Genomic DNA, 27,758 nt, shown 5'->3' on the forward strand with positions numbered 1-27,758 from the left:
TAGAGACACACTCCTAACTGGTAACACCAAGTTGTCAATTTATTCATGCATTTATAGGATGAATAACAGACAAACGGACAACGCAGAGTGTTGTATAAAAAAAACAACTTTACTCCAGAATTGTTATTTTATGGGGAATATAAGTATTTACTAACACAGAAATGTCAGGAGAGGTAACTGGTCCTCCTGAAGTTTAAGCCAGTGACATACTTTTTCCAGCTTCTATTCCTGTAAGCTATGACAATATGGTGGCAATGTGCTCCAGATGGCCAATATTTACGGCAAGCCTTTTTCTAAAACAGCAGGTATGCGCAGAAAGAATAAAGTCAGTGTGAATCACACCCTTTCCTGGAGCACATGACAACATGAGCTGTAATGACTCTTTCAACCTTCTCTAGGGACAGTCCAACACAGGCTGGACTCCTAATATACAGACTGCCAAAGTGTTAATAATAGAGTAACCAAAACCATGAGCAACTCTTTGTAAAAGTCATTGAAGTAATGCACCAGTTTTACTCTGACATCAAAATTCCTTTGGTTGTGCCAGTAAGCTGAACTCTATTTTTGAAGTGGTAGCTTAGTCTCACTAATAATTGGCTTAAGTGGCTACAGAAAGCTTAGACAAGTACTGTAATACCAGTTTATGATTCATACTTTTTTGGCTTTTGCATGTAGAGATTGCAAATTCTAAATTCTATATGAGAACCAATTGTCCCATTTAATATGAACTCTCAAAATCGAACTTTAAATGGATGTAGCTTATAATATGTAACTAAGGGTCTTCTGAATATATGCTTACATTATACTAATATCCACAAGTTCAAAAACGTTATTATTATAATAATAATGAGAAAAAAATATTTTGCCATTAAAAAGAATAATTAGTAGTATAGAAGTAGTAAACAGACTCTAAAATGAAACATATAAATTAAAGGTGATGTCCAGGATTCTTTTTTTTTTTTTTTGCATAGGTCATAGAGTAGCCATGTTACTAGAAATAAACCTACCTAATCCACTGCTATCTATATTATCCCTGAGCTCACCCCTGGCTGGCTATGACCGCATGTGAACATTGTAGGGCACCTCAGCCCGCATGTGAACATTGTAGCGCACCTCAGCCCGCATGTGAACATTGTAGCGCACCTCAGCCCGCATGTGAACATTGTAGCGCACCTCAGCCCGCATGTGAACATTGTAGCGCACCTCAGCCCGCATGTGAACATTGTAGCGCACCTCAGCCTGCATGTGAACATTGTAGCGCACCTCAGCCCGCATGTGAACATTGTAGCGCACCTCAGCCCGCATGTGAACATTGTAGCGCACCTCAGCCCGCATGTGAACATTGTAGCGCACCTCAGCCCGCATGTGAACATTGTAGCGCACCTCAGCCCGCATGTGAACATTGTAGCGCACCTCAGCCCGCATGTGAACATTGTAGCGCACCTCAGCCCGCATATGCTCCCCCTCTCCCCATACATTGCACAGAGAACAGTTTTGTGCTCATTTTATCCAGCAGACAGGCACTGAATTTGTGTAAAGCCAGATCTATCACTATTAGTGGTCGACTGACCTTGCCAGCCATGGGTGAGCTAATATAAAATATTAAGAATTTTTAATAAAAATCAAAGAAAATCTGTGTATTTCAAGCAACATGGTCACTTTGGGCCAATGGAAAGTAATACAGAGAATCCTCTCCAAAAGACGACATTTCCTGTGACAGATTTCGGTTGCATCATATACAATGCATAATTAGACAGCTATAGATATGCATATTACAACGTTCTATGTATAGAGGTTTACTTACAGTGCATTTAGATATGTTCAGTAAAAAGTTATAGCAGTTACCCATAGCAACCAATCAGCCTTTTTCCAGTGCAGGTTATAAAGCCAAAAGGAATGATCCGATTGGATGGCATGGGCAACTTCTGCATTTGTGAGCTCGAATGTTTTTTAAATATAGTAAAGTCGCTGACCTTGTGTTTTTGTAGCATCTTTAATAATTCTCTGAAGTTCTTTCATTTCAGTATCCAGTTCTTCATAATTTACGTCCCTGGATTCCACTTTAGGAGCTTGAAAGAGAGATGGATCTGTCCCAAAGTAGGAGCACTGTAACTGCCCACTGTCACTTAGTGTGACTATGATTCCTTTCATGTCCCTGTGGGAAAAATATAAAACTGACTGAGAAAAAGCAAAAAAAATATATACAAACATGTGCTAAAAACTCTAAAGCTGGCCATACACAAGATGAAAGTCATCCGAAATGCCTGATTTTGACCATTTCAGCCTTTTAAAATTTTATGTGAACGATGGTTGATGATGTCTGCCAAAAACGTGATTGATCATGTTGAATTTTTCAGCCAGTCGTCCTTTGCGCATTCTGGGTTTTCTTTACAACTTTTTTTTTTATAAACTATTTCCCTGATCTGCCAGCTCAGCCTGGCATGTTGATGGTCGTATCGTTCATACAAACGATTCCACACACAATTGATCAGCCGCATTGCATCCAATCCTAATCTTAAAAGAGGATTTGTCACCTTTTCTGATAGGTCTGTTTTAGTAAATACTTATAGTATTCTGATAAAATAACAATTCTGGAGCATCTTGTCTTAGAACTCTGTGTTGCACGTTCCTCTGTTTCTCCTTCTAGAAATGTATGAATAAATTGATAACTGGGTGTTACTATTCCCCTAGTCAATGGGGGGTGTCCCTACACAGTCTCGTTATGTCTGCACTGATTGGACATTGTCAGGCTGTGTAGTGACACCCTCCCCCAACTGGTAACACTCAGATGTCAATTTATTCATACATTTCTAGGAGGATTAACAGAGGAAAGCACAACGTAGAGTGCTAATTATTTCATGTGGAAATAGTCCTCTTTAAGTGTGTGGCCAGCTTAAGAGGTAAAACAAAATTATTGTAATGTTCCAATATAATGTTCCACATCCAACAAATTCCTGAAATATTTGAGAATTGTATTTATGATTAGGAAGTACCATCTATACCATCTTGCAAAAAATCAAACTGAAAATCCCTGATTCTGTTTACTGCAAGAGGCAAGAACCTCCACTCAAAACCAGAACTTCCTATTTGCTTAATTAGGGAATTACATAAGTAAGCAGCAAGAAAAAGAACAGGCATGAGACTATCATTAGATATTGGATCCACCACATTGGTGTTGTTGAATATAAAAACAGAATGAATCTGGATTCAATGAGAATAAATACTCATACAGGCTCCAGAACTTCCTTGATGATGTAATTTCAAGCTTTAGGCTGTCACGTTCACTGATCCACAAGGGCTCTTCACAGGGATGGGAAAACTCCTATCACAAATAGGGTATATTCAGATGGTGCGGCTGTGCTGTGGTTTAAGGCTAAGTCCACACGGTCAGATACACTGCGTAAAGGTACACAGCGTATCTGCCCCAGTGGCCGCAGGGAATTAGGGTAGAAAAACCGCACCAAATAGTGGTCCACTGTGGAAAACTGCAGCATTTAATCGGCCTGCGTTTCATCCCAGGAGACCGTTGCAGCCTTTGATTGGCTGCAGCGGCAGTCTGATGGGATGAAATGTCATCCCAGGAGGCAGGTCCTCTGACTTCATCCAGGTCGGCCTCCTGGGATGATGTTCCACCCAAGTGACGGCCGCTACAGCAATCACATGGGATGAAACGTCATCCCACGATGCGGCCTGCAGAACAACAGAGGTAAGTATAATGTTTGTTTGTTTTTCTAAGTTATATTTTCTGCAGCCTAATCACAGCGATACCGCCGCAACACTTGACTGTTTGTTGCGGGCTTTTAGATCCCTATTGAATTCAATGGGGAAAGCCTGCAACAAACTACCGCAACGCAAGTCAATTTGTGTGCAGAATCTCCGCATATCATGTACGCAGCATGTGTCAGAGTTCTTGAAATCTCATCCACTCCTCTTCTACTGTATAATGCTGCAGATTTTCCACAACTAAATACGTTGCGGAAAATCTGCAGTATTTACGCCATGTGTGGACTAGCTCTTACTGTGAACTGTGGTTTTAATGAGCTTTGCCTGTGCTAGATGCGGAATCGGTGGCAATTTGTTGTAAAAAGGAACACAGCTTTTGTCATGCGGTTCTCAGCCACGTGCCAATAACTGCAGAACAACCACACCATCTGAATATACCCTTACTGATGTTGATTTAAGAGATTCCTGTCACACAGTTATAACACAGATCTTAATTCCGCCTCCCTGGCTCAATACTTTTTTTCTTACTTAGTTAGGATCTTATTAATTTTTTATGTACGGTTTACACAAATTATTGTTGTTAAGAATTGTGACTTTCTGAATGTACAATACTTTATTAAGATATAATAAATTCCTTTTTCTTTCACTTCGCTTTCTAGTTTTTTTGTGTGAGATTTTGAGAATTACATTTCTGTTAATGTCACTAAAAAAATAAATAAAACTAGCAGAGTACCTTCCATTAAAATAACAAAGACCCAATAAAAAATTACTATGAGTAAAAAGGAAAAAAAAAATCACAACGTTTATGGATTGATTCGTAAGGGAATCATTTTAGATGATGTAATTATATTTCTGTTTAAAGTACAAACCCTTCCTGCAGTATTCCTTCAAATGACTACACTGTGTACCCAGTATAATGAGCACCTCAATACAGCCACACTTCTCATTAAATCTAATTTACTAAAAATATCTTTCCATTCAGAATAATGGAAAAAACATGACTTTCCAAATTTCTATCTTATCTTAAATAGTTTAATTTACAGTGAGCCTGAAAACTACTCCTGAGCTCCTGCAAAACCTATTACCACTTTTGGAACATACATAAGGTCACCTGCAAATCCAATCACAAAAGACTTTTACAATGGATCATTCAGTTGTCTAACGCAATACAATCCCTTAGTGTGACACGTTTATAGTTTACGGAAATAGTAAGAAATCCATATGTAAACTTGCAGTAATATATATATATATATATATATATATATATATATATATATATATATGTATATACACATACACATATATGTATGTATATACACATACATACACACACACACACACACACGCACGCACAGATTTGCCTGCTTTACTTCAACTATATACCAGACACAGCCTATGAAGAAGATCGAGATGTTTCTGGGGGAATAAGTAATTATTTTTTTTCTACTCACTGACTCATGTGCCCAATGGCATTACCCCCATTTTTCTTTTCTCGAACTGCTTAATCTTGATCAAGTTGCCTGGAGACTGTGATTGAGTAGCTATTTTTAAGTTCTGTTGATGGTAAAGCTAAATCTGGGCACAGCTATTTATGCAGTCTCATAATATATTACTGTAGGCTCACCAATGGTTGCCTATACTGCAATCCCATATTTTTTATTTTGTATACAATTATTACACTATCATATGAACTGTGCATGTTAATTATAGTCCACATGGTAAACCGATGAAGATTTGCTAAGGATGCCTTATTAAAAATGACCGGTCATGTTCCCAGAAAAGGAAATCTGCCGCCATACCTGTATTCCTGCCTTGCCACTGATTCCAGCGCCATTTAAGTCATATTGCCTCCGTGCCCCCACAATTACCCTCATTTTGGCGGCTAATTTTTTAATAAATTGACAACTGGGTGGTCTCCTCTGCCCAGCGTCAATGGGGTGTGAACCTAAGCGGTTTCCATAGCTCCTTAGTTCTCTGAACGTAGAACGGGCATCAGGAGGCCCCTTTCTAGGTATAGGCGCCCGTGCCAAAGGTGGGACCCGCATCTATCAGACATTTATGGAATATCCTGTGGTTATCTCATAAATGTCCAAGATTGGAATACTACTTTAATGACAAGTTATACAAGAGTCTACTTTGCTTCGTGTTACAATTCTTCACAATTTTCAAGACCGCGTAAACTGGATACAATTGTATCCTCTTCTCAGCTGAGAGCAGAACTAGGTATGTACAGGTTTGCTGTCGCCGAATGAAAACAAGAGTGTTCTTATCCATTAACAGCAAACAAATTTCTTTAAAAGGGGGAGAAGTTGATACACAAAGTATATTAGAAACTTCTCATTTATACAGAGAAGTCTAGATGATACACGTAAGTAGTCTATTACCGATCTCTCTTGCTGGGACAGTGCTGGACGACATAGCTGATGGAATGCTGCCTCCCGGTAGTGTATGGCGCTGACTGAGGTGAAGTGCTTACTTCATGACAAGCAGGTGTCCTTTTTCTGTGCAGTGGTTCTTTCTCATGTAGTGAAAAGTATTCATTGTATGACAATTAATGCTTGAAAAATATATATTTTCTTCTCGCGGTAGAGCAATTGTTTTCTGACATGAGTATGACCAACTACCCAAAATTTTCCTCTCCTATATTTATTTTATGGAAAAATATGGGGAACATTCTCTCTCACTACCCCATAAAGGGGGGACTATATGGCAAATACACTCGTATGTATTTATATTTTAAATGTAGGTACCACAAGTCTGTAAGACAATTAATTCTCAGCGTGCAAGAGTGTTTTCTGTGACAATTCTTTAAAAAAAAAAAAAGACTTTCTTTGGCATCAATTGAGATCACTAACAGAAAGAAAACCCATGCTTTATGTACAGATTAGTGTGTAGCCAAAAATGGCACAAAAGCTTTTAAACAGCTATTTGATGACAACACACTTATCCTGGTAGGTGTTAGCAGTTCATATAGCACAGGTTATAGGTTAGCTCAGGTCCTTTTTGCATTGTTATTCAAGCATGAGTGAATCCACAGAGTTGTGTTACAGATTATCACCAGTAGCTTGCCTCCTTAAAGGCTGAAAGGTTCACTTACTGTGAAAGAAGAGAAAGTGGAAATGTAGCTTGTAACATAAAAACGCAGAAAATAGATAAGAACTCTTACCCGACAAGCAGAGTGAAAATCAAAACATTAACTAAAGCAAATCTCTTTCTCACAGCAAAATTTTGAAGAATACTTTAATAATAATAGCTTTGTTGGCACATATAATAGAAATTATTATATATATATATATATATATATATATATATATATGTATATGACACACACACACACACACACACACACACACATATATATATATGCATACATAGTACTGTGCAAAAGTTTTAGGCTGTTGTGGAAAAATGCTGCAAAGTCAAAATGATGTCAAAAATAGAAGTGTTAATAGATTTTAATTATCAATTAACTAACGGCTGCCGCGCCGTTCCCCGCCGTTCCCACGGCCTCCGCTCCGGTTCCGGCGCAATCCCTCATCAGCTGCTCGTCCCGAGCTCCACTTACCCGGTCCGGACGCTCTGCTGGCCCTGGACGGCGTCAGGTGAGTGCAGCCATTACCTCCTTCCGCGGTCGGCATCCCCGATGTGCGGCTGCTGTCACTAGAGGGCGCGCTGACTCATCCTGCCTTAAAGGGCCGGCGTGCGCCTTAATTCTCTGAACTTCCTATTTAAGGTTCCTCCTCCCTTCCATCCCTGCTTGTTCAACCAAGTTCCCTGTGAGTTCCCTGTGCCCTAGTTCCCCGTTTCCGTTCCTTCTGCCTTTGTTTGTATTTCCCGTTACTGACCTCTGCTTGAACTTGACTATCCTTGTCTGCCGCCTGCCTTTACCTATTGCTGCCATACCCGTTACGACGTCTGCCGCCTGTCCAGACTTCTGCCTATCCATCCGACCGCCTCTACCCGCTGTGCCAAGCGTTGCCTGGGTTCCAAGCACCATCTCCCAGACGACAACGAGGATCCACTAACAAACCGGTGAGTACCGTTATAGGTTGAACAAGCCATGGATCCCCTTGACACAGTCCTGCCGGACACGGCTGATATGGCTCAGGAGCTTTCTAGACAATGAGTCCGCCAAGATCAGCTTTTCCAGCTTCTGCAGAACGTGTCCACTTGCTTGAACGAACTAGCACCTCCGGCGCCTCCGATACTACCACCACCACCGCAACAAGCTTCTGTCTACAGTCCCGGACTTAACCTACCTACGCCTGCCCGCTATGAGGGAGACCCCACGACCTGCAGGGGATTTGTTAACCAATGCACCATCCACTTTGAAGTCATGGCACATAATTTTTCCTCATACCGGGCTAAGGTGGCCTATATCCTGTCCCTGCTGTCTGGTGAAGCGCTGGCTTGGGCATTGCCCTTGTGGGAGAGAAACGACCCGATCATGTACAACATTCATAACTTTCTCTCTACGTTTAAAAGGGTGTTTGAAGGGCCTCTTCTGCAGCCTCCTCTCTACTTAAGCTCCAACAAGGTATCTCCACTGCAGGCCAATACGCCATTCAATTCCGCACCTTGGCTACAGAACTCCAGTGGAATAATGAGGCTTTGGTATCGACCTTCTGGGAGGGTCTGGCGGGCCGAATCAAGGATGAACTTGCTGGCCGAGACCTTCCACCATCCTTGGATGACTAGATTACCCTAGCTAATCGTATAGATATACGTTTCCGTGAGAGACAACAGGAATCTGCTCGAGGCAATCGGACATCACGATTGGCACCAACCTTCCAAAGACCTCTTCTGGCCTCATCTTCCTCCCGGTCGGACAAACCCATGCAGGTGGTGAGAACAAGACTCACGCCTGAGGAGCGCCAGAATAGACGCAAGTTGAATTTCTGTTTGTATTGTGGTGGAAAAATGCACTTCCTCAGAGACTGCCCAGTGAGGCCGGAAAACTCCAACGCCTAGGGCAAGTAGGAGAGGCTACCCTAGGTGTAATACCTTCCTCTTAGAAAATGACCATACCAGCGAAGCTGTCCTTTGCAGGAACCACTTTCGACATTCAAGCCTTCCTAGATTCCGGATCTGCTGGGAATTTTCTGTGTCAGTCCTTGGTAAATCGCTACCAAATCCCAGTGCAAAGACTCACCAAACCGTTGTCCGTCTTTGACCGTCTACAGGGGGCGAAAATCTTCACCAAACTAGACCTCCGTGGAGCTTATAATCTCATCTGTATCCGCGAGGGAGACGAATGGAAAACCACCTTCAATACTCGTGAAGGGCATTTTGAATACCTTGTCATGCCCTTTGGACTTTGTAATGCTCCTGCGGTTTTCCACGCCTTTGTTAATGACATTTTTCGAGATCTGTTGTACAGCTGTGTGGTGGTATACCTGGATGACATTTTAATCTTCTCCCCCAATATTCAAACCCATCGTGTGCATGTGTGCCAGGTGTTACAACGTCTGCGAGAGAACTCTCTGTTTGCCAAGCTAGAAAAATGCCTCTTCGAGAGAACCAGCCTGCCTTTCTTGGGGTATGTAATTTCCGACCAGGGTCTTCAAATGGATCCAGCCAAGCTGTCCTCAATTCTCAACTGGCCTCGTCCGCAAGGACTTAAAGCCGTCCAACGCCTGCTAGGATTCCCAAATTATTACCGCCAGTTTATTCCTCATATCTCCTCTATGACGGCTCCTATTTCTGCTCTGACCAATAAAGGGGTTAATGCTAAAGACTGGACCGCGGAGGCCGAAGCCGCATTCCAAGCTCTCAAAGAAGCCTTCTCTTCTGCCTCAGTCCTACATAGACCGGATTCCACCAAACCATTTGTTCTGGAGGTCGATGCTTCTTCGATGGGAGTTGGAGCTATTCTGTCCCAGAAGACTTGTAGAGGGAGACTCGTGGCCTACGTTTTTTTTCTCCAAATCGTTCACATCCGCTGAAAAAAATTATGGAATTGGAGATAAAGAACATTTGGCTATTAAATTGGCCATGGAGGAATGGAGACATTTGCTTGAGGGTGCACGGCACCCCATCATCATTTACATAGACCACAAAAACCTCCTATACTTAAAAAACTGCTCAATGCCTAAACTCTCATCAAGCTCGGTGGGCATTATTCTTCTCCAGATTCGATTTTCAGCTTCCTTACAGACCTGCTGGAAAGAATACAAAGGCTGACGCCTTATCTCTCTGTTTTGACCCCACAGACCAAGAGCCCAGCCCCCAGTTTATTATAGATCCGAAACGGAAGTGGTACACATTCCCCGAGGAAAGACCTACGTACCCCCTAAACAAAGGGATTGTGTTCTGCGTTGGGTTCATGCCTCTAGGGTTTCTGGGCACCCTGGCAGCAAAAGGACTCTCGATTTGATTGGTCGTCCGTACTGGTGGCCTTCCATGTCCCAAGACACTAAAGACTTTCTTTCTGCCTGCTCCACTTGCTCTCAAAATAAAGTCTCCCATTCAAGACCTGCTGGCCTTTTGCACCCCCTGCCTGTGCCTGACTCTGGTCGCACATCGCCATGGACTTCATCACCGATCTGCCTAGTTCTGATGGGTGTACCGTAATCTGGGTTGTGGTGGATCGCTTTTCCAAGATGGCGCACTTCGTACCTCTCTCAGGCCTTCCGTCATCTTCCCGACTGGCAACGCTGTTTGTCGAACACATCTTTCGCCTGCATGGTCTTCCTAAGCACATTGTTTCTGACAGAGGAGTTTAGTTCACATCCAAGTTCTGGAGAGCCTTGTGCAAACTGCTGAAGGTCAAACTAGACTTCTCTTCCGCGTACCATCCCCAATCCAATGGTCAAGTAGAGCGGATAAACCAAATACTTGAAGGTTTCCTCAGGAATTTCGTGTCTCCGAGACAAGACAACTGGGCAAGTCTGTTTCCTTGGGCCGAATTTGCCTACAACAACCATACGGGGGAATCTACCCGCTCTTCTCCCTTCTTCTTGGTGTATGGCCAGCACCCAGGAATTCCTCTACCAGTCTCTGCGCCTTCTGAGGTTCCAGCTGCTAACACGGTCCACCGCGACTTTCTACAGATTTGGCAGACGGCCAAGGACTCCATCCACAAAGCCGTAGCCAGGTTTAAGAGAGACGCGGATAAAAGACGCAGGATACCGCTGCAGCTCCTTCCTGGGGATAAAGTCTGGCTATCCACCCGGTACGTACGTCTGAAGACCCCTTGTTACAAGCTAGCTCCTTGGTTTCTGGGTCCCTATGAAATAACTAAAGAAATTAATCCAGTAACTTTCAGACTTCGCCTTCCTCAGTCCCTAAAAATCTCTAATTCCTTCCACATTTCTCTGCTAAAACCCACCATACTGAACCGATTTTCTAAGAAAATTCCGGTCCATCCTGTACCAGCGGCTGATGCCGAATTTGAAATTCAAGAGATCCTGGATGTCAAACGATCACGAGGGAGATTATGGTACCTAGTGGACTGGAGAGATTATGGTCCTGAGGCGAGATCATGGGAGCCCGTCGAGAATATCAACGCCCCAGCTCTCATCAAGGACTTTGAGCGAAGGTTTCCAGGCAAGCCTAAAAAGAGGGGGCGTAAAGGGGGGGTACTGTAACGGCTGCCGTGCTGTTCCCCACGGCCTCCGCTCCGGTTTGCGGCGCCCTCCCTCATCAGCTGCTCGTCCGAAGCTCCACTTACAGAGTCCAGACGCTCTGCTGGCCCTGGACGGCGTCAGGTGAGTGCAGCCATTACCTCCTTCCGCAGTCGGCATCCCTGATGTGCGGCTGCCGTCACTAGGGGGCGCGCGCGCTGACTCGTCCTGCCTTAAAGGGCCAGTGCGCGCCTTAATTCCCTGAACTTCCTATTTAAGGTTCCTCCTCCCTTCCATCCCTGCTTGTTCAACCAAGTACCCCGTGAGTTCCCTGTGCCCTAGTTCCCTGTTTCCGTTCCTTCTGCCTTTGGCTGTATTTCCCGTTACTGACCTCTGCTTGAACTTGACTATCCTTGTCTGCCGCCTGCCTTTACCTATTGCTGCCATACCCATTACGATGTCTGCCGCCTGCCTTGACCCATTGCTGCCATACCCGTTACGATGTCTGCCGCCTGTCCTGACTTTTGCCTATCCATCCGACCACCTCTACCCGCTGTGCCAAGCGTTGCCTGGGTTCCAAGCACCATCTCCCAGACGACAACGAGGAACCACGAACAAACCGGTGAGAACCGTTATATAAACAAAATACAAAGTGAATGAACAGAGGAGAAATCTAAATCAAATCAATATTTGGTGTGACCACCCTTTGCCTATACACACACACACACATATATATATATATATATATATATATATATATATATATACCATGCAGAAAGTGTATTCCTCTGTACAGGAAACGTAAGTCTAATATTAGAATATCACACGTAGCTGTGCCTGACGCTGCTTGGGGTGCACTGTGGACAGGTGATGCTGTACTTGCATATGTAAATGCAGTAACTTCCTGGACATGTTGGCACTAGGTCAGAACATCACTGCGTCAAGCCACAACCCTTCAAATAGCAGACCAGGGTGGAATTTAAACTATATTTATATTGGGAAGCATGTACTTTTTTTTTATTTTGTTACTTTTTTGAAAAAACCCTTTAAAAGGTGGTCTCAAGTTTAAAAATTACATGATCATTTTTTTTATTGGAACCATTTTTGAAAAATGCTGTGTCAATATATTACTGTGACCTACTTACTATGGTACTCCCTAGTGTTCTTATGGTTCCCCTCTCACATCCGCCTTCCACCTATTGTTTCCAGTGCCCAGTGAACAGACATGCCCAGTAGCTCAGTCCCACTGCCCGGATCCTCTTGTACACAGTAGAGGGAATGCTATTGTGCAGGCCAGCGAATCAGAATCGGCCAAGTAGAGGCAGCTTTTTCTCACCACCACTAAACACATTAGTGGGACGTTCTGAGGAGTGAATCAAAAGAACACCAGGGGCCCCAAAACAAATATTTAACAGCAATATGTAGACACAGGAGCATTTTTTAAAAATATTATAATGAAAAAAAATTGTTGCCGTATGCGTTATCTAACAGAAATTTTATATTTAATCATGGGACAACCTACTTTTCATCACTTTCCAGTTTTAGATTGGAGGAGTAGCTAGCAGGGGGACAGGGGGTGGCAGCCACGGACCCACTTGCATGGCAGACCCACTTGCATGGTAAGGCCCACCAGGGGCGTCATCAGTATTTTGGCCCTGTGCCTCAGGACGCAGATACAGTTGAATACAATGGTTCCGCCATTTACTCTCATAGGATACAGGCCACTTACAAGGCTGCTGTCGCAGTAAAATGTGCGTCGAGTTGTTTCCTTTCTGGCATACGCCATGGCCAATATGTCTGAAGGTATGTTAAATGGGTTTTACTTTTGTGTGTCTTTTTAATAGGCAGCACTCAGGCCTCCTAGACAGTCACACGTTGGGTAGCTTTGCAATAGATGCAGTATGTTAAAGGAAAAAAGCATGAAGAATATCTCTTTAATAGTGAACATAGACCAGCAATAATATATATCATGGTAGACTAGGATTTGAAAAGGTACTAAACATGATAAAACATTCCAATTAATAATAAAATTAATATATAAATATCTTTTATTCGTTTTTAATTGTTTATGTAAACCTAATGAAATTGCCTTACAAAATATTTTCCAGACAAATTTTGAATGACATAATTTTGCAGGGGATATAATGAAGCGGTGAGTCGGCAATGACTGAAAATCCACAGCAGAGTTCTTCTCAGCCGGAACAAAAGCCTTATTTAACAGCTGTTGACAGACTAACTCTTTAATGTCAAATAATCACCATAAAAGTATACTGAAGGACACAGAAAAAGGGCTAAGTGATCCGTGAACATGAAGTGCATAAAATACTCCAGAAAATAGGTTACTTTTGGAGGGTGATGAGATTTAGGCAACGCTAGAGAGGAACTTGGGAACCATTAAGTGCACTTCACTCATCTGAGTAAATCCATTGTGGAAAATTGAAGAAATATTATGCTCCTGTATGTTATATGAGATGTAGAGAAAGTGACCATCAGTTCTGAAAGATATATAATCCTCATAGACTAATGTGAAAATAATATAGTCAGTATATGCTTCTAGAAGGGGCACTTTTTTTTTTAGCAATGTGTTACAATCTGACAGTGTTGATATTTACTGCACAGTATACTAGGTAAATTCAAAGAATTAATATATTATCTACCTTATATAAAATACTGTACACACCCCACATAGATCAGAAACACATTATGCCTGTTAAAAGAAAACTAAATGTAAACTTGCTTTTGTTTTTTTTACTTTGTGTAAGTCAGGTAACTGTATATAAAAGCGTTACAGAATTTGTTTTCTTTACCACTTGGAAAAACACAGGTTCTTTTGGGAATCTGTAAAACACAGTTTAATTCTGTATGCCCACTGGAAAATTAGGTTTCCAAAAATGTACACAGCTAAACAGTACTACAGAATTTATATATGACTGCTTCATGCAGTGGTGCACAACTAGTCGCCCACATTTGTGACCAAAGCTTTCTATGCAGAAGTGAGAGGGGGTAACATGTGAGCAGCCACTCAATGGCAGATCATCATATGGGCATATTGGGCGGCCGCTCAGGGCCCGAGGCTCCCAGGGAGCTTATGCAGGGGTGGGACCCGGCCTTTCACCCTGGTTCTCCCGAACCGGTTGTTGAAATTACAGCCAGTTTGGAGAACTGGGGAGAAGCGGGACCTAGAACCGTTCCCCTGTACTCAATTGTATTGGCGCCCTTAGTACATGGATACAATTAATCAGTCTAGTGCTGGCAAGGCAGGGAAACTATCAGTTCCCGGCCCCGCCATTCGGAACCTTGCCAATGATGCAGGTGGCGCAATGACATCATTGTGCCACCTGCGTCATTCTGCTGGATGAGGCCTGGTCAGAAGAGTCCAGTCCTGTGTTGCTGGAGGATGGCGCTGGCGTGTTTTGTTTTTTAAGTAGGCAGTGTTGGGGGCTCTATCTACAGGGGGCTCTAAGGGGCAATATCTACAGGGGGCTCTATGAGGGGCACTATCTACAGGTGGGCAATGTAAATGGCACTATCAACAGGGGGCATTGTGAGCAGCACTATGTACAGGGGGCTCTATATGGGGCACTATCTACAGCAGGCATTGTGAATGGCACTATCTACAGGGGGCTTTGTGTGTAGCACAATCTAAAGGGGGCTGTGTGTGGCACTATCTAAAATGTGTGTGTGTGTTGCTTTACTTTACAGTGTTTGACACAATTGTATTCAGGGGTAAAGTGTATGGTACTGTTATATTCAGGGGAGCAGTATGGTGCTATTATATTTAGGGGGCATAGTTTGTAACACCATGAGAATGACCTAAGACATCGCAGTTGCAAATTCTGCAGAAACGGGTCGTGACCATGAGGTCTGGACCAGGTGGGGAAGAAAAGAGAAAAAGAAAGAATGACTAAAATCTGAGAAGACATCACCTGTGAGTCACTGTATTTATAGAGAATCTGTCACCTCTCCTGACATGTCTGTTATAGGAAATCCTTGTATTCCACAAAAGTCTTTGTGTAGTCCAGGACTAACAGACAAATGGTTACCATTTCCCTTGGCAAGAGGATGTGTCCCTACACAATGTGATACTGTCAACAATGGTTGAAGACTGTTCGTGCGACAGGAGGAAATGTAACACATATTTGTCAATTTTCGAACAGAAGGGTGGTATTAACTATAGACATGGCGTGGCAGGGCGGCAGTGGAGAAGGAGGGCCCAAGTTTTGGGGAACAGCCCTATGGTCTACTTAATCCGATACTGCAGCCAATGATTCGCTGAACACTTGTAGCAACATATGCAGTTGCACAGGGCTGGGCAGGAGGAGGCAAATTAAAGTTTCTCTGGCTGCTGACTCTGTAAAGTGGGAAGCCTCTGGCTGCTAGACATACTTGAATGCAAAAGAGGAAAAAAAAGAGAACATAAAGAATAACTATTTTTAGATTAGTGAGAAATCCACACATGTATGAAAGGGAATTAGAGAAAACAGGTGGAACTCAGTAAAGGTTAGAAGTAATACTAAACTCTTCTTGAAGCTACAGGTGTCCAGTAGTAGCGCTATGTATTTCCATCAGACCACTAACAGGAGTATTGGGACTCTCATATTGCTCAATTTTGCCCAGTTTTAACTGGCTAAAATAATCTCTCCTTACGCCAATGACTAATTTTTCTTGGCGACAACAACAGGCGTATTAATGGCAGAAATAACACTATAGTTGCCAATTTATTAATTGAAAGCTGCTATATTTTAAACTGTGAAAATCTGTTTGAGTAGTAAATGTTAAGGTTTATTAAAAGGCCTTGTTCTCTTGAAAAGCTAAAAAACTTATATCACAAAAACACTCTTCTGTGCTGGGTCCATTTGCTGGAATATGAGGGGGGGGGGGCATACAAGATACTTCGCTGCTGTACATACCCAGTTAATTATAGACATAGTGTGCAATGTGTTCTGTTTTATATTAACAAAAATATGCTACTATAACATTATTTCATCAGACATGTTTTATAACTGGTTATCTTTGTTGAGTCTTCTACCCCTAGGCTTGTCAGAATACCGATCAGGGCCGGTGTCAACATTCAGCAAAGTCCGGCATATGCCAGGGCCCACTGCTGCCTGCCCTATTACATAGCTGTACAGCCGCCTCTTCACAAGTGCCGGGGGCCGCCCACACTAAGTATTGTAGGTCAAAGGAGTCTAACTTACATCATGCACTTTATTATCTGACAGATAACTGCGGTGCCACTGTCCCTTTTCTTCACTTACAGGCAGCCAATAGATGTGCAGCATTGGTGGTTGTGTGACAACCTCCTCCTGTAATTGGCAGCACCAAGGCCAGCAGACATAGGTCCCATGCAACCTCTATTATTTTTTTAATTACCAACAGCAAGCGTTGGGAGTTAAGTGGGTGCAGACACCATGAACACGCTGTAGACGATAACTTAAAGACACAATTATACACTTACTGCAAGCATGGGACCAGAACCGCTGAGCAGTATCAATAGCCATCCGCATGCACACACATTTAGCCTGCTCCTCATTGTCTCAGTGACCAGGTTCACTCCTATTGATGACACTCAGCGGTCTCTGTCCTAAGCTTGAGGTTCGTACAATAAGTCCATAATTAAGTCTTGAAGTTAGCGTAATATAAGTATAAGTGCTAACTAGTCTCTGCCCAGCGCAGACCTCACCCCCCACCCTTGCTGCTTCAACAATACCCCTCCCTAGCAGTCTGAGGAATTAGAAGGTAAGTGGATATTGTGTCTTCATACAGTATGTGTATTTATATGTGTGTTTATACGGGAGTTTAAATATGTGTATGTATGTCTATACATGTGTATGTATATGTGTCTGTATATGTATGTGAGTCTATAAATGTGTTTGTATGTGTCTAAATATTTGTTTGTGTATGTGTATATGGCCTTATTCAGACGAACGTGTAATACGTCCGTTGAAAAAACGGTCGTCACACGGACCTATATAATTCAATGTGGCCATTTACACGGGCGTTGTTTCAACGGACCGTGTGAAGGGTCTGTGAGAAAATAGGGCATGTCCCATTTTTTCACACTTCACACATCCCTCCCCATAGACTCTAGTCTTTGGGGGATGCGTGATATCACAACCCACAGCGCAGAGCACGGATGCACCTCGGACGTGCTCTTGTCTGAAATGCGCAACGCCTGTCTGAATCTAGCTTATATCTGTGAATGTACATTTGTATGTGTATAGGTTCACTATTGTGTTAACCCCATAGTGACAAGCCTATTTTAGGCCTTAACGACCAAGCAATTTTTTCCTTTTTCTATCGTCGCATCTAAAGAGCTATAACTTTTATATAGTGTGACATTATTTGGTGTGTACAGTATGTGGGTTATGTCAGACCGACGGCTTCTCTTAACTTCCAGCGGCCGCGACCGCAGAACTATGAACTCCAGCCGGCGTCTCCCCCCTGTAAAATGTTCCTTACCCAATCCCAACACACCCTGGATTATAAAAAAGGATCTGCCCTCTTCCTCCTTGCCTGAGCGTTGTTGTGTTTGCCCATGTTCGTTATTGCAAACGGTCCTTTAGTTGTATCCTGCATCCCGTGTTCCCGTATCCTGTAAATGTGTTTAGTCCAGTACAAAGTCAAGTGTCAGAGTCGAGGTTGTCATCTGTGCCAAGTGTCATCTGTGCCAAGTGTCTGTAAAGTCTTTTATCCATGTACTCTTGTCCTAGAGACTATCATTGACTATTATTTGGCCAGCTGCTACTCCGCTATGGCGGAGCGGCTTAGTGGGTCCACATACCTCACATTCGTGTTAATATGGCAGCATCATTGTGTATATAGTGGAATTATTTTTATGTACAGTATATCGAATAACTATTTGTGTTTAGTATAGGGTGGCAATATTATTTATACACTGTACTGAAGCATAACTTATATACAGTATGGTAGTATATATGTGTGTGCATGGGTCCTTTTAGATTAGTCATCAGAATAAGATTCCCTCACACTCCTTCTCTTCATGTCCGTCATACACGGATACTGGCTGGTGACCGGCTCATGCAGCTTTATGTTACCACCGCATGTGTATAAAAATGGCCGGACCATTGTACAGAACAAACACTGTTACACTTTGTGTCTCCTTTACTTCCTCATAGATTGTAAGCTCTTGCGAGCAGGGTCCTCACTCCCCAGATTTGAATTGTAAATGAACTTTGTCACTATGTAATGTCTGATATTGTTTGTTTCATGACCCCTCTAAATTGTAAAGTGCTGCGTAAAATGTTGGCGCTATATAAATAAAGATTATTATTGGGATTATTGTAAACACAGAATGGTGGCATTATTTATATGTAAGTAAAGTATGAGAGCCATATTTATATACAGCGTCACATTATGAAAAATTAGACTATACAATAGGGTGTGTTAAAGGGGCCCCACAAGACTTTATTGCCAATGAGCCCACACAGACATGGAACTGGCCCTTTTTCCTGATTATTTTGCATTTTCTTAACCGCTTCCCGACCGCCCACTGTATATTCACGTCGGCATTTGCTGGGCTCTGTGCAGTGCCGACGTGAATTCACGGTGGGTGTTAAAAGCACGATCCGGGTGTCTCAGAGTAGCGCTGACACCCGGATCGCGCTGTTATCACCTACCTCTGTTCCCGGAGATATGATCGGGACCTGATTAGTTCAGGTCCCGGTCATGTGATCGCAGGGAAAGTGTGTTGTAGCAACGAACTGGAAAGTTTGTTGCTATAACAAACTGGAAAGTTTGTTGCTACAACAAACTTTCCCGGGGACCGATTGCAGGTGCTGCAGTCGGTTATAAGGCAGAACCGGGGGCCATATAACAGCCCCCGGGTCTGCCATGCACAGCAGCCTATGAGAACCAGCCGGATGCTGGTTCTCATAAGCTTCCTGTCAGTGTGACTCTCAGCGTCACACTGAAAGTTTATAATACGTTACACTACCTAGGTAGTGTAATGTATTATAGCAGCGATCAGTGCTGCCAGGCTTCAAGTAAAACAAGTAAAAAGTAAAAAATAAAGTAATAAAAAAGTTTTATAAAAGTGTAAAAACAAGTTATAAAAGTTACAAAAAGAAATAATGCTTTTTTTCCTATAATAAGTCTTTTATTATAGGAAAAAAATGAAAATGTTAAAAAAAGTACACATATTTGGTATCACCGCGTTCGTAACGACCCAACCTATAAAACTATAATATTATTTTTCCCGCACGGTGAACACCACAAAAAAAATAATTAAAAAACAATGTCAAAATCACTTTTTTTTGGTCATCAACCCTCCCAAAATATAGAATAAAAAGTGATCAAAAAGTCGCATGTACCCCAAAATAATACCAATAAAAACTACAACCCGTCCCGCAAAAAACAAGCCCTTACACCGCTTTTTTGACGGAAAAATATAAAATTATGGCTCTCAGAATATGGTGACACAGAAAAATAAATAATTTTATCAAAGTGATTTTATTGCGCAATCGCCACAAAACATAAAAAACCTATATACATATGGTATCGCCGTAATCGTACCGACCCGCAGAATAAAGTAAAATGTCATTTATACCACACGGTGAACACTGTAAAAAAAAATAATACAAAAAACATTGTCAGAATTTATGTTTCTTTGTCACTTTGCTTCCAAAAAAATCTAATAAAAAGTGATAAAAAAAAATCACATGTACCCTAAAATGATACTAATGAAAAGTACAGATTGTCCCGCAACAAATAAGCCCTCACACAGCTCCGTTGGAGAAAAAATAAAAAAGTTCTGGCTCTCAGAATATGGCGATGCAAAATGTGCAGTGTTCCAAAAGCGGATAAGATCGGGCGCCATTTATCAGTGCGACACCGGCCACATATCTGCGAATTATTATTTATGTACCCCATTATTATACCCTCTTATTATGCCCTGATGTACTCCGCACAGGTTACATATACCCCCACATCATAAACTGAAATACCAGCAAAACCCCAAACAGAACAGTTACCAAGCAAAATCTGCGCTCCAAAAGCCAAATGGTGTTCCCTCCCTTCTGAGCCCCACAGCGTGCCCAAACACCAGCTTACGTCCACATATATGACATTTTATATCCGGGAGAACCCGCTCAACATTGTATGAGGTATTTGTCTTCAGTGGCACAAACTGGGCACAATATATTGTGCATTAAAATGGCATATCAGTGGAAAATGTAAATTTTCACTTTGCACCATCCGCTGCGCATTAACGCCTTGGCGCACCACGACTTAATAGCATGTCGTGGTGCGAGGGGTTATTTATGGAGCGGGCTCATGCGCTGTGCACGCTCCATATTCTGCAGGTGTCCGCTGTGTATTACAGCTGACACCCGGGACTAACAGACAGGAACAGCGATCGCGCTGTTACAGGAGCCTGTAAAATGACATTATACTGCAATACATTAGTATTGCAGTGTATTGTACCAGCGACCTAATGATCGCTCGTTCCAGTCCCCTAAAGGGACTTTTGGGAGGTTTCCACTGTTTTGGTACCTCAGGGGCTTTGCATATGCGACATGACACCCGAAAACCATTCCAGCTAAATTTGAGCTCCAAAAGCCAAATATTGTTCCTTCCCTCCTGAGTCCTGCCGTGGGTCCAAACAGCAGTTTATTACCACATATGGCGTATTTCTGTAATCAGGACAAATTGCTTTACAAATTTTGGGGTAACTTTTCTCCTTTATTCATTGTAAAAATTAAACATTTCTATGTTTTTTCAGAAAAAAGTAGATTTTCATTTTCACGGCCTAATTCCACTAAATTCAGCAAAAAAACTGTGGGGTCAAAATGCTAACTATACCCCTAGAACAATTCCTTGAGGGGTGTAGTCTTCAAAATGGGGTCAGTTTTGGGGGGATTCCACTGTTTTGCTTACTCCAGGGCGTTGCAAACGCGACATGGAACTGAAAACCAATCCAGCAAAATCTGCGCTTCAAAATCCAAATGGCGCTCCTTCCCTTCTGAGCTCTGCCGTGGGTCCAAACAGCAGTTTAGTACCACATATGGGGTATTGGCGTAATCGGGAGAAGTAGCTTTACAAGTTCTGGTGTGCTTTTTAATCTTTATTCCTTGCAAATATTATTTTTTTTTATATTTTTTCAGAAAAAAAGTAGATTTTCACTTTCACAGACAAACTCCAATAAATATAGCAAAATACCTGTGGGGTCAAGATGCTAACTATACCCCTAGATAAATTCCTTGAGGTGTGTAGTTTCCAAAACCGTCTCACTTTTGGGGGATTTCCACTGTTTTGGCACCACAAGACCTCTTCAAACCTGACATGGTGCCTAAAATATATTCTAAAAAAAGGAGGCCCCAAAATCCACTAGGTGCTACTTTGCTTCTGAGGCCGGTATTTCAGTCCATTAGCGCACTAGAGCCACATGTGGGATATTTCTAAAAACTGCAGAATCTGGGCAATAAATATTGAGTTGCATTTCTCAGGTAAAACCTTCTGTGTTACAGAAAAAAATGTATTACAAATGAATTTCAGCAAAAAAAATAAAAGTTGTAAATTTCACCTCTACTTTGCTTTAATTCCTGTGAAGCGCCTAATGGGTTAAGAAACTTTCTGAATGCTATTTTGAATACTTTGAGGGGTGCAGTTTTTAATATGGGGTGATTTATGGGGTCTATCTAGTACATAAGGCCCTCAAAGCCACTTCAGAACTGAACTGGTCCCTGTAAAAATAGCCTTTTGAAATTTTCTTGAAAATGTGAGAAATTGCTGCTAAAGTTCTAAACGTTGTAACGTCCTAGAAAAATAAAATAATGTTCAAAAAACTATGCAAATAGAAAGTAGACATATGGAATATATAAAATAGTAACTATTTTGTGCGGTATTACTATCTGTTTTACAAGCAGATACATTTAAAATGAGAAAAATCATAATTTTTGCAAATTTTCTCTAAATTTTGGTGTTTTTCACAAATAAGCAATGAATTTATTGACCAAATTTTTCCACTAACATAAAGTACAATATGTCACGAGAAAACAATCTCAGAATCGCTTGGATAGGCAAAAGCATTCCGGAGTTATTACCACATAAAGAGACACATGTCAGATTTGAGAAAATGGGGCTGGTCATGAAGGTCAAAATGAGCTCGGTCTTGAAAGGGTTAAATCTAAAAGCAAGTATTGAATTATCAGAATTACGAACAATCTAAATTCATCCATTATCCTTTAACCCAGCACCTGACAGTCCAGCAGTAATGTCGGGGTAGGGAAACAGACAAGTGAGCCCTAATCTACCCGCCACTCAGTCCCTGCCTACTTGCAACGACCCGGCCTAGGCGAAGGGGTACAACTGGGTGACGGTCCCTACACTCAATAGGTGCACGACAGACAAACAGACAAGGGTACAAAGAAGCCAGGGAAATTGGGAAGTTGCCCACGGGGACTCCGTAAGCAACAAGCGAAGTGAACGAGCCGAGTCAAACCAGGAGATGAGAGAGGTACAAAAACGCTGAGCAGGAGAGTGGTCAGTAAAGCCAAGGTCAATCACAAGCAGAGGATCAGTAGTTCAAGAAGCTGCAGCAGGGCCAGGAAACCAACAGAGAAGAATCACAAGCAAAGGAGGAACAGGAAAGGCAGGTATAAATAGACAGAGGGCGGGAGATAGCTCCGTCTGGCCAGGCTGTGATAGGCTCTCCCACTCCTAAGCCTGCCATCCTGGGTGGTGGAAGATGGAGTCAGTCTCACAGACATAGAAGCAGGTGCAGACTGATTACCTATGTGTGTAGACACAGAAGATGTGCTTGGACTCAACGTGGACTTTTCTTATCTGGTAACCATGGGAATCTCTGGAAATATTTAAGAGATTCCTTACAATTGCCCATGTCCTTAAGTAACTTTTTACCGCCATCGATGTCCAACAACCCGCTCCAGTTGAACCCCTTCTGGGCCTACGACCACAGCACATTCTACAACTTGTTCCAACCTATTTGATGTCAGAACTGCGTCAAGTATTCTGGCTTCTCGTTGCGAAGCCACATATTCACGGTTAAAGAGTATCTGTATGTTGTTTAGATGTACTTTTTAATAATCACTTTGATTCCTGGGGTCCCCAGAATCCTGACATTGTCAGAGCGCCTTCACACAGTGAGATCTTACTGTATCTTGACGATGCTGCAAGATCTGGTTAGGTTCAGTCATTCAAATTGTATGCTACCATGATATCAGAATATGCAAAACTGCACACAGCATTCTATTCCGTATTCAATTTGTTATTTACCTTATGAAAAACCTAATATGAAAAAATGTCTGTGGCATTAATAGTAAGTACGTCCTGAATAATTAAAATGATAAATAGTTTTTTTTTAAACCTTCTACACATTCTGAATTTGACTGTCTCCAGAGCCTTGTTTTTCTTTATTACTATTATTGTGGAAATAAAAAAATGTGTTATCGATTACATTAAAATATTGAAAAAAAATCTATATTAAGGACATGTCCCTGGCCGCTCAGACACAAGAAGCATATTAAAGGGATTATGCGAGTTCCAATATTTTTTTTTGCTAATGGCTGGAAATTAGATAAATTAACAAAATAAGCAGTACTCAGCCCCACGGCGGCACTCCTGGTGATTGTTTACATGCATGCAGAATGTGACCGTTGCAGCCAATAGAGGGCTCAGCAGTCATGTGTTGCATTTCTTATTAACCACAACCAATAACTTTTTTAACATTTTCCGTCGTTATACCCGTATGAGGGGTGTTTTGTTTTTACGGTGTTCACCACGTGGCAAAATCAGCATGTTAACTTTATTCTGCGGGTCAATACAATTACGGCGATATCAAATGTATACAGTTTTTTTTATGTTTTACTACTTTTACAAGGAAAAAGCTGATTATTAAAAATAAAATGTGTTTTGTTACTATATTCTAAGAGAAAAAAATATATTTTTTTCCGTCGATTGAGTAGTATGAGGGCTTAATGTTTGCAGGGCGAGCTGTAGTTTCCATTGGTACCATTTTGGGGTACATAAGACTTTTTGATCACTTCCTATTACAGTGATTCCGGCATTTTTTTTTTTTTTTATGGCGTTCACTTTTAAGAATGCGGTGATACCAGTTATGTTAATTTATTTTTTTACATTGTGTGGGAGGGGGGGGGATGGGAAAAGGGGGGTTATTGGAACTTTTAATTTATTTTTTATTGTTTATTTAACTGTATATAACTTTTTTTACTAGTCCTCCTAGGGTACTTGAACCGGCGATCTTTGGATCGCTTGCATGATATACTGCAATATACTAAAGTATTGCAGTACACCGTAAGCAGGCAGGCGGAAGATGGCAGACCTGGGGGCCTTCATCAGTCCCCCAGCCTACCATCGGCACCCCGGTCGTGTTGCGGGGGCCCACCCACCTGTTTCTAACAACTTAGATGCCACGGTCGCTTTTGACCGATGCATCTAAGGAGTTACATGAGCGGGATCCTACGCGTTACACCAAAGTGTCGGCTCTTACACACAGTAGCCGACACACTTTCTATGGAACGTTGTATGTCTGCTCGTTCTATGGAGTGGACTCAGCTTGTGGGCCCGCTGCATACTCCCCCACCCGACCAGCGCTGTAAAAAAAAAAGGCGGATGTGGGGAAGGGGTTAATTAACTTTTACTTACATTTTTTTTGGAGGGGGGATAAAAAAAAACAAAAAACAATTCTACTGTTGCTTTATGTGTTTTTTTTGGACAGCGTTGCTCATGTGGTTTAAATAACATGGTAAACTTTATTAGTTCAGTTTGTTAGGATTGGGGTGATACTATATATAGGTTTTTTTGTATTATTTTTGAACTTTATTTCTATTTTTCTAATAAACTTTATTTCTCTCTCTTTAATAAAAAATTTTGTCTCACTAAGTGACTTTACAATGCGATCTGCTAATCACTTCTATAATGCTTTTGGTATACTTAGCATACCAAAGCCTTACTGCCTGACAGTGTAAAACTGACAGGTAATCTATTAGAACATGCCTCTGGCACCGCCTATTAGGCATACAGCCATGGCAGGCTTGGGGGCCTTCAACGAGGCCCCCGACTGCCACGACAACTCATTGGTGGCTCGTGATCACGGGCCCCCGATGGGTGGCAGAGGAAGCCCCTTTCCTCTGTCAATCCACTTAAATGCCACGGTCGCTATTGACCGCGGCATTTAAATGGTTAAATGAGTGTGAACTCTGATCCCAGCCATTTACAGCGGGAGCTGGCTGTCAGTCAACATAATATAATGGTGGCTTGACAGGTTAAAAAAAAAAAGTAATTTTTTAGAAAAATGGGAGTTCATTTCTTGGGGCGAAACTTATTTTCTTTTTAAACTTTCTAAAACTTAAATGTACTTTTTTTTCATACCCCCAGGGCACTTAAAGCAATAGTACTTTAATCGCTTATATAAAGCTTTGAAATATAGGGATACATAGTATTACAAAGATTTATTGCTTTGTTACACTGACAGGCAAACTAATAGGCATGTGCTTATAGCAGACCTGATGAATTTGTTAGGCCCCAAGCTGCCATAGTAACCCATCGCGCCCCACGATAGAGTCATGGGGCGCCGATGGGAACCCACTCCCTTTGTCAAATACTTTAGATGCAACTTTATAGGTCTACTATCAGTGCGTTGATGCCCAAGAGTGATAGCAACAGCCTGGGCATAGGTATAATGCGGCACTTTTCTTCTAATACACAGCCTGGGCATAGGCATAGTGCCGCACTTTTCTTCTAATGGATGGCCTGGTCATAGGCATAACACGTCAATCTTCTTCTATTGCATATTCTATATCATAAAAAGGTAGCACATCAGAAGTCCCCTGAGCAGCTGCCGTAAAAACACTATACTGCGGTCGTTAAGGTGTTAAGGATAGCAGATAGGTTGGAGAGGAAAAAAACTACATGTGGATGAAGTGGCTTAAAGCATACCTAACCTTTCAGGTTACTTTTCAGAATAAGCTCTCTTAAGTGTGCGTACATGAGGAATAACACTACTTCTGGCCATTATAACTTATACTCTTCTTTTCTTTTTTTTGCAGTTTTACCCTCTGTAGGCTCTCTCCCTAATTCTCAGTTTTCTTTGAGCTAGTGGGTGGAGCATAACTGCTATAATATCTTCTATACATTGCTCACAGAGAAGAGGAGAATCCTGCTCTCCTATCTTTATCTATCGCATATATAGAAGTTGCAGCATCATGGAGAACATCATACAGCAGTAATGAGAAGTGTAGCTGTGAATCCAGCTACACTTACTAGAAGCTGCAGCATCTCTGTCTCTCTCACTCTGCTTCTGCCTCTTAGACTTCAATGGGCAGCTGCAACCTGATCCCTCAGTATGTCTCATCTTGAACAGACAGATTTAGCAGTAAATTCAGAGTGAGTAAACAGGAGAGGGGGGAGATCCTGGTAAGTGGAGAAAGAGGTATTTTCATTAACTCCTAGGCGTCGCAGTCATTTTTCAGTTATTAATTTAAATTTTTTCCTCCCCGGCTTCCAAAAGTCATGACTTCTTTATTTTTCCGTTGATATAGCAGCACGAGGGCTTGTTTTTTACTGGGACGAGTTGTATTGTCACCATTAAAGGTACCATATAAAGTTTGGAAAAATCTGCAATTTCTTAATTTGGGGAGAGGTGTTGTTACGGCGTTCACCATGCAGTAAAAACATGTTATCTTTATTTTGTGGGTCAATATGATTACAACCACTTCAAATTAATAAGAGTTTATTTTATAATGTACTACTTTTACAAAGAAAAAAAGCCACTTCTTAAAAAAAATAACTATTTTGTGTCCCCATATTCTGGGACACTTATTTCTCCATCGATGGAGTGGGACGGGGACTTGTTTTTTGCAGATCAAGCTGTAGTTTTTATTGGTACCATTTTGGGGCACATATGACTTTTTTATCAATCTTTATTTAAATTTTTTTGGAAGTGAGGTGACCAAATATATCAATTATATTACAAAGTTATATTCCCTTGTTCTACTAATTTATGCAAAGTTTGTTGAAAAGTTAGTGACCATTTAACAATGCCTTTGTTCTTAAATCCTGTTGTCACCTCGTTTTCTTTCACTTTTATTTAACTTTGTTTTCGCACACAAACTTTTATTTTCCTAATATCTGCCTGAACTGGCTCTAATCGTGTTCCATACAACCACGCACTCTTTGCAGGTTTGCCAAATCCACCACTATTCAACTCATTCTTGAATTGTAATAATAACAAACCAGCAGTATTAAAAATTAAATCTATCAAGTGCTGCACTTGGACTATGTTACACACATCCTGTATGTAGCAGCTGTCATACAAATAGAGGGAAAGAGATACTGCCCAGTAAGTAGACCTAGAATTAGGCACAACTGGAGTCAAAACAACGCAAAGAGAAAAAAAAAACGCTTTTATGAGATATTATTTGTCATAACGGGTATTTCACTCCACTAAGTTTTAAGAAGTATTTTGTTTTA

At 41.7% G+C, this 27,758-nt stretch overlaps 1 protein-coding gene across 3 annotated transcripts in view; it reads right to left on the minus strand.

Annotated features, from left to right (window-relative positions):
• The window catches only part of BBS9 (Bardet-Biedl syndrome 9), a 462,971-nt gene that overhangs the window by 247,868 nt on the left and 187,345 nt on the right, over positions 1–27,758 (minus strand). For all 3 annotated transcript variants that reach the window (XM_075826942.1, XM_075826941.1, XM_075826943.1), the window contains exon 10: positions 1,974–2,155. In XM_075826942.1, coding sequence (XP_075683057.1) covers positions 1,974–2,155 — 182 coding nt within the window. The remainder of the gene's footprint in view (positions 1–1,973; positions 2,156–27,758) is intronic.

This window comes from Rhinoderma darwinii, chromosome 5 (assembly GCF_050947455.1).
Source record: "Rhinoderma darwinii isolate aRhiDar2 chromosome 5, aRhiDar2.hap1, whole genome shotgun sequence".
Taxonomy (NCBI): Eukaryota; Metazoa; Chordata; class Amphibia; order Anura; family Rhinodermatidae; genus Rhinoderma; species Rhinoderma darwinii.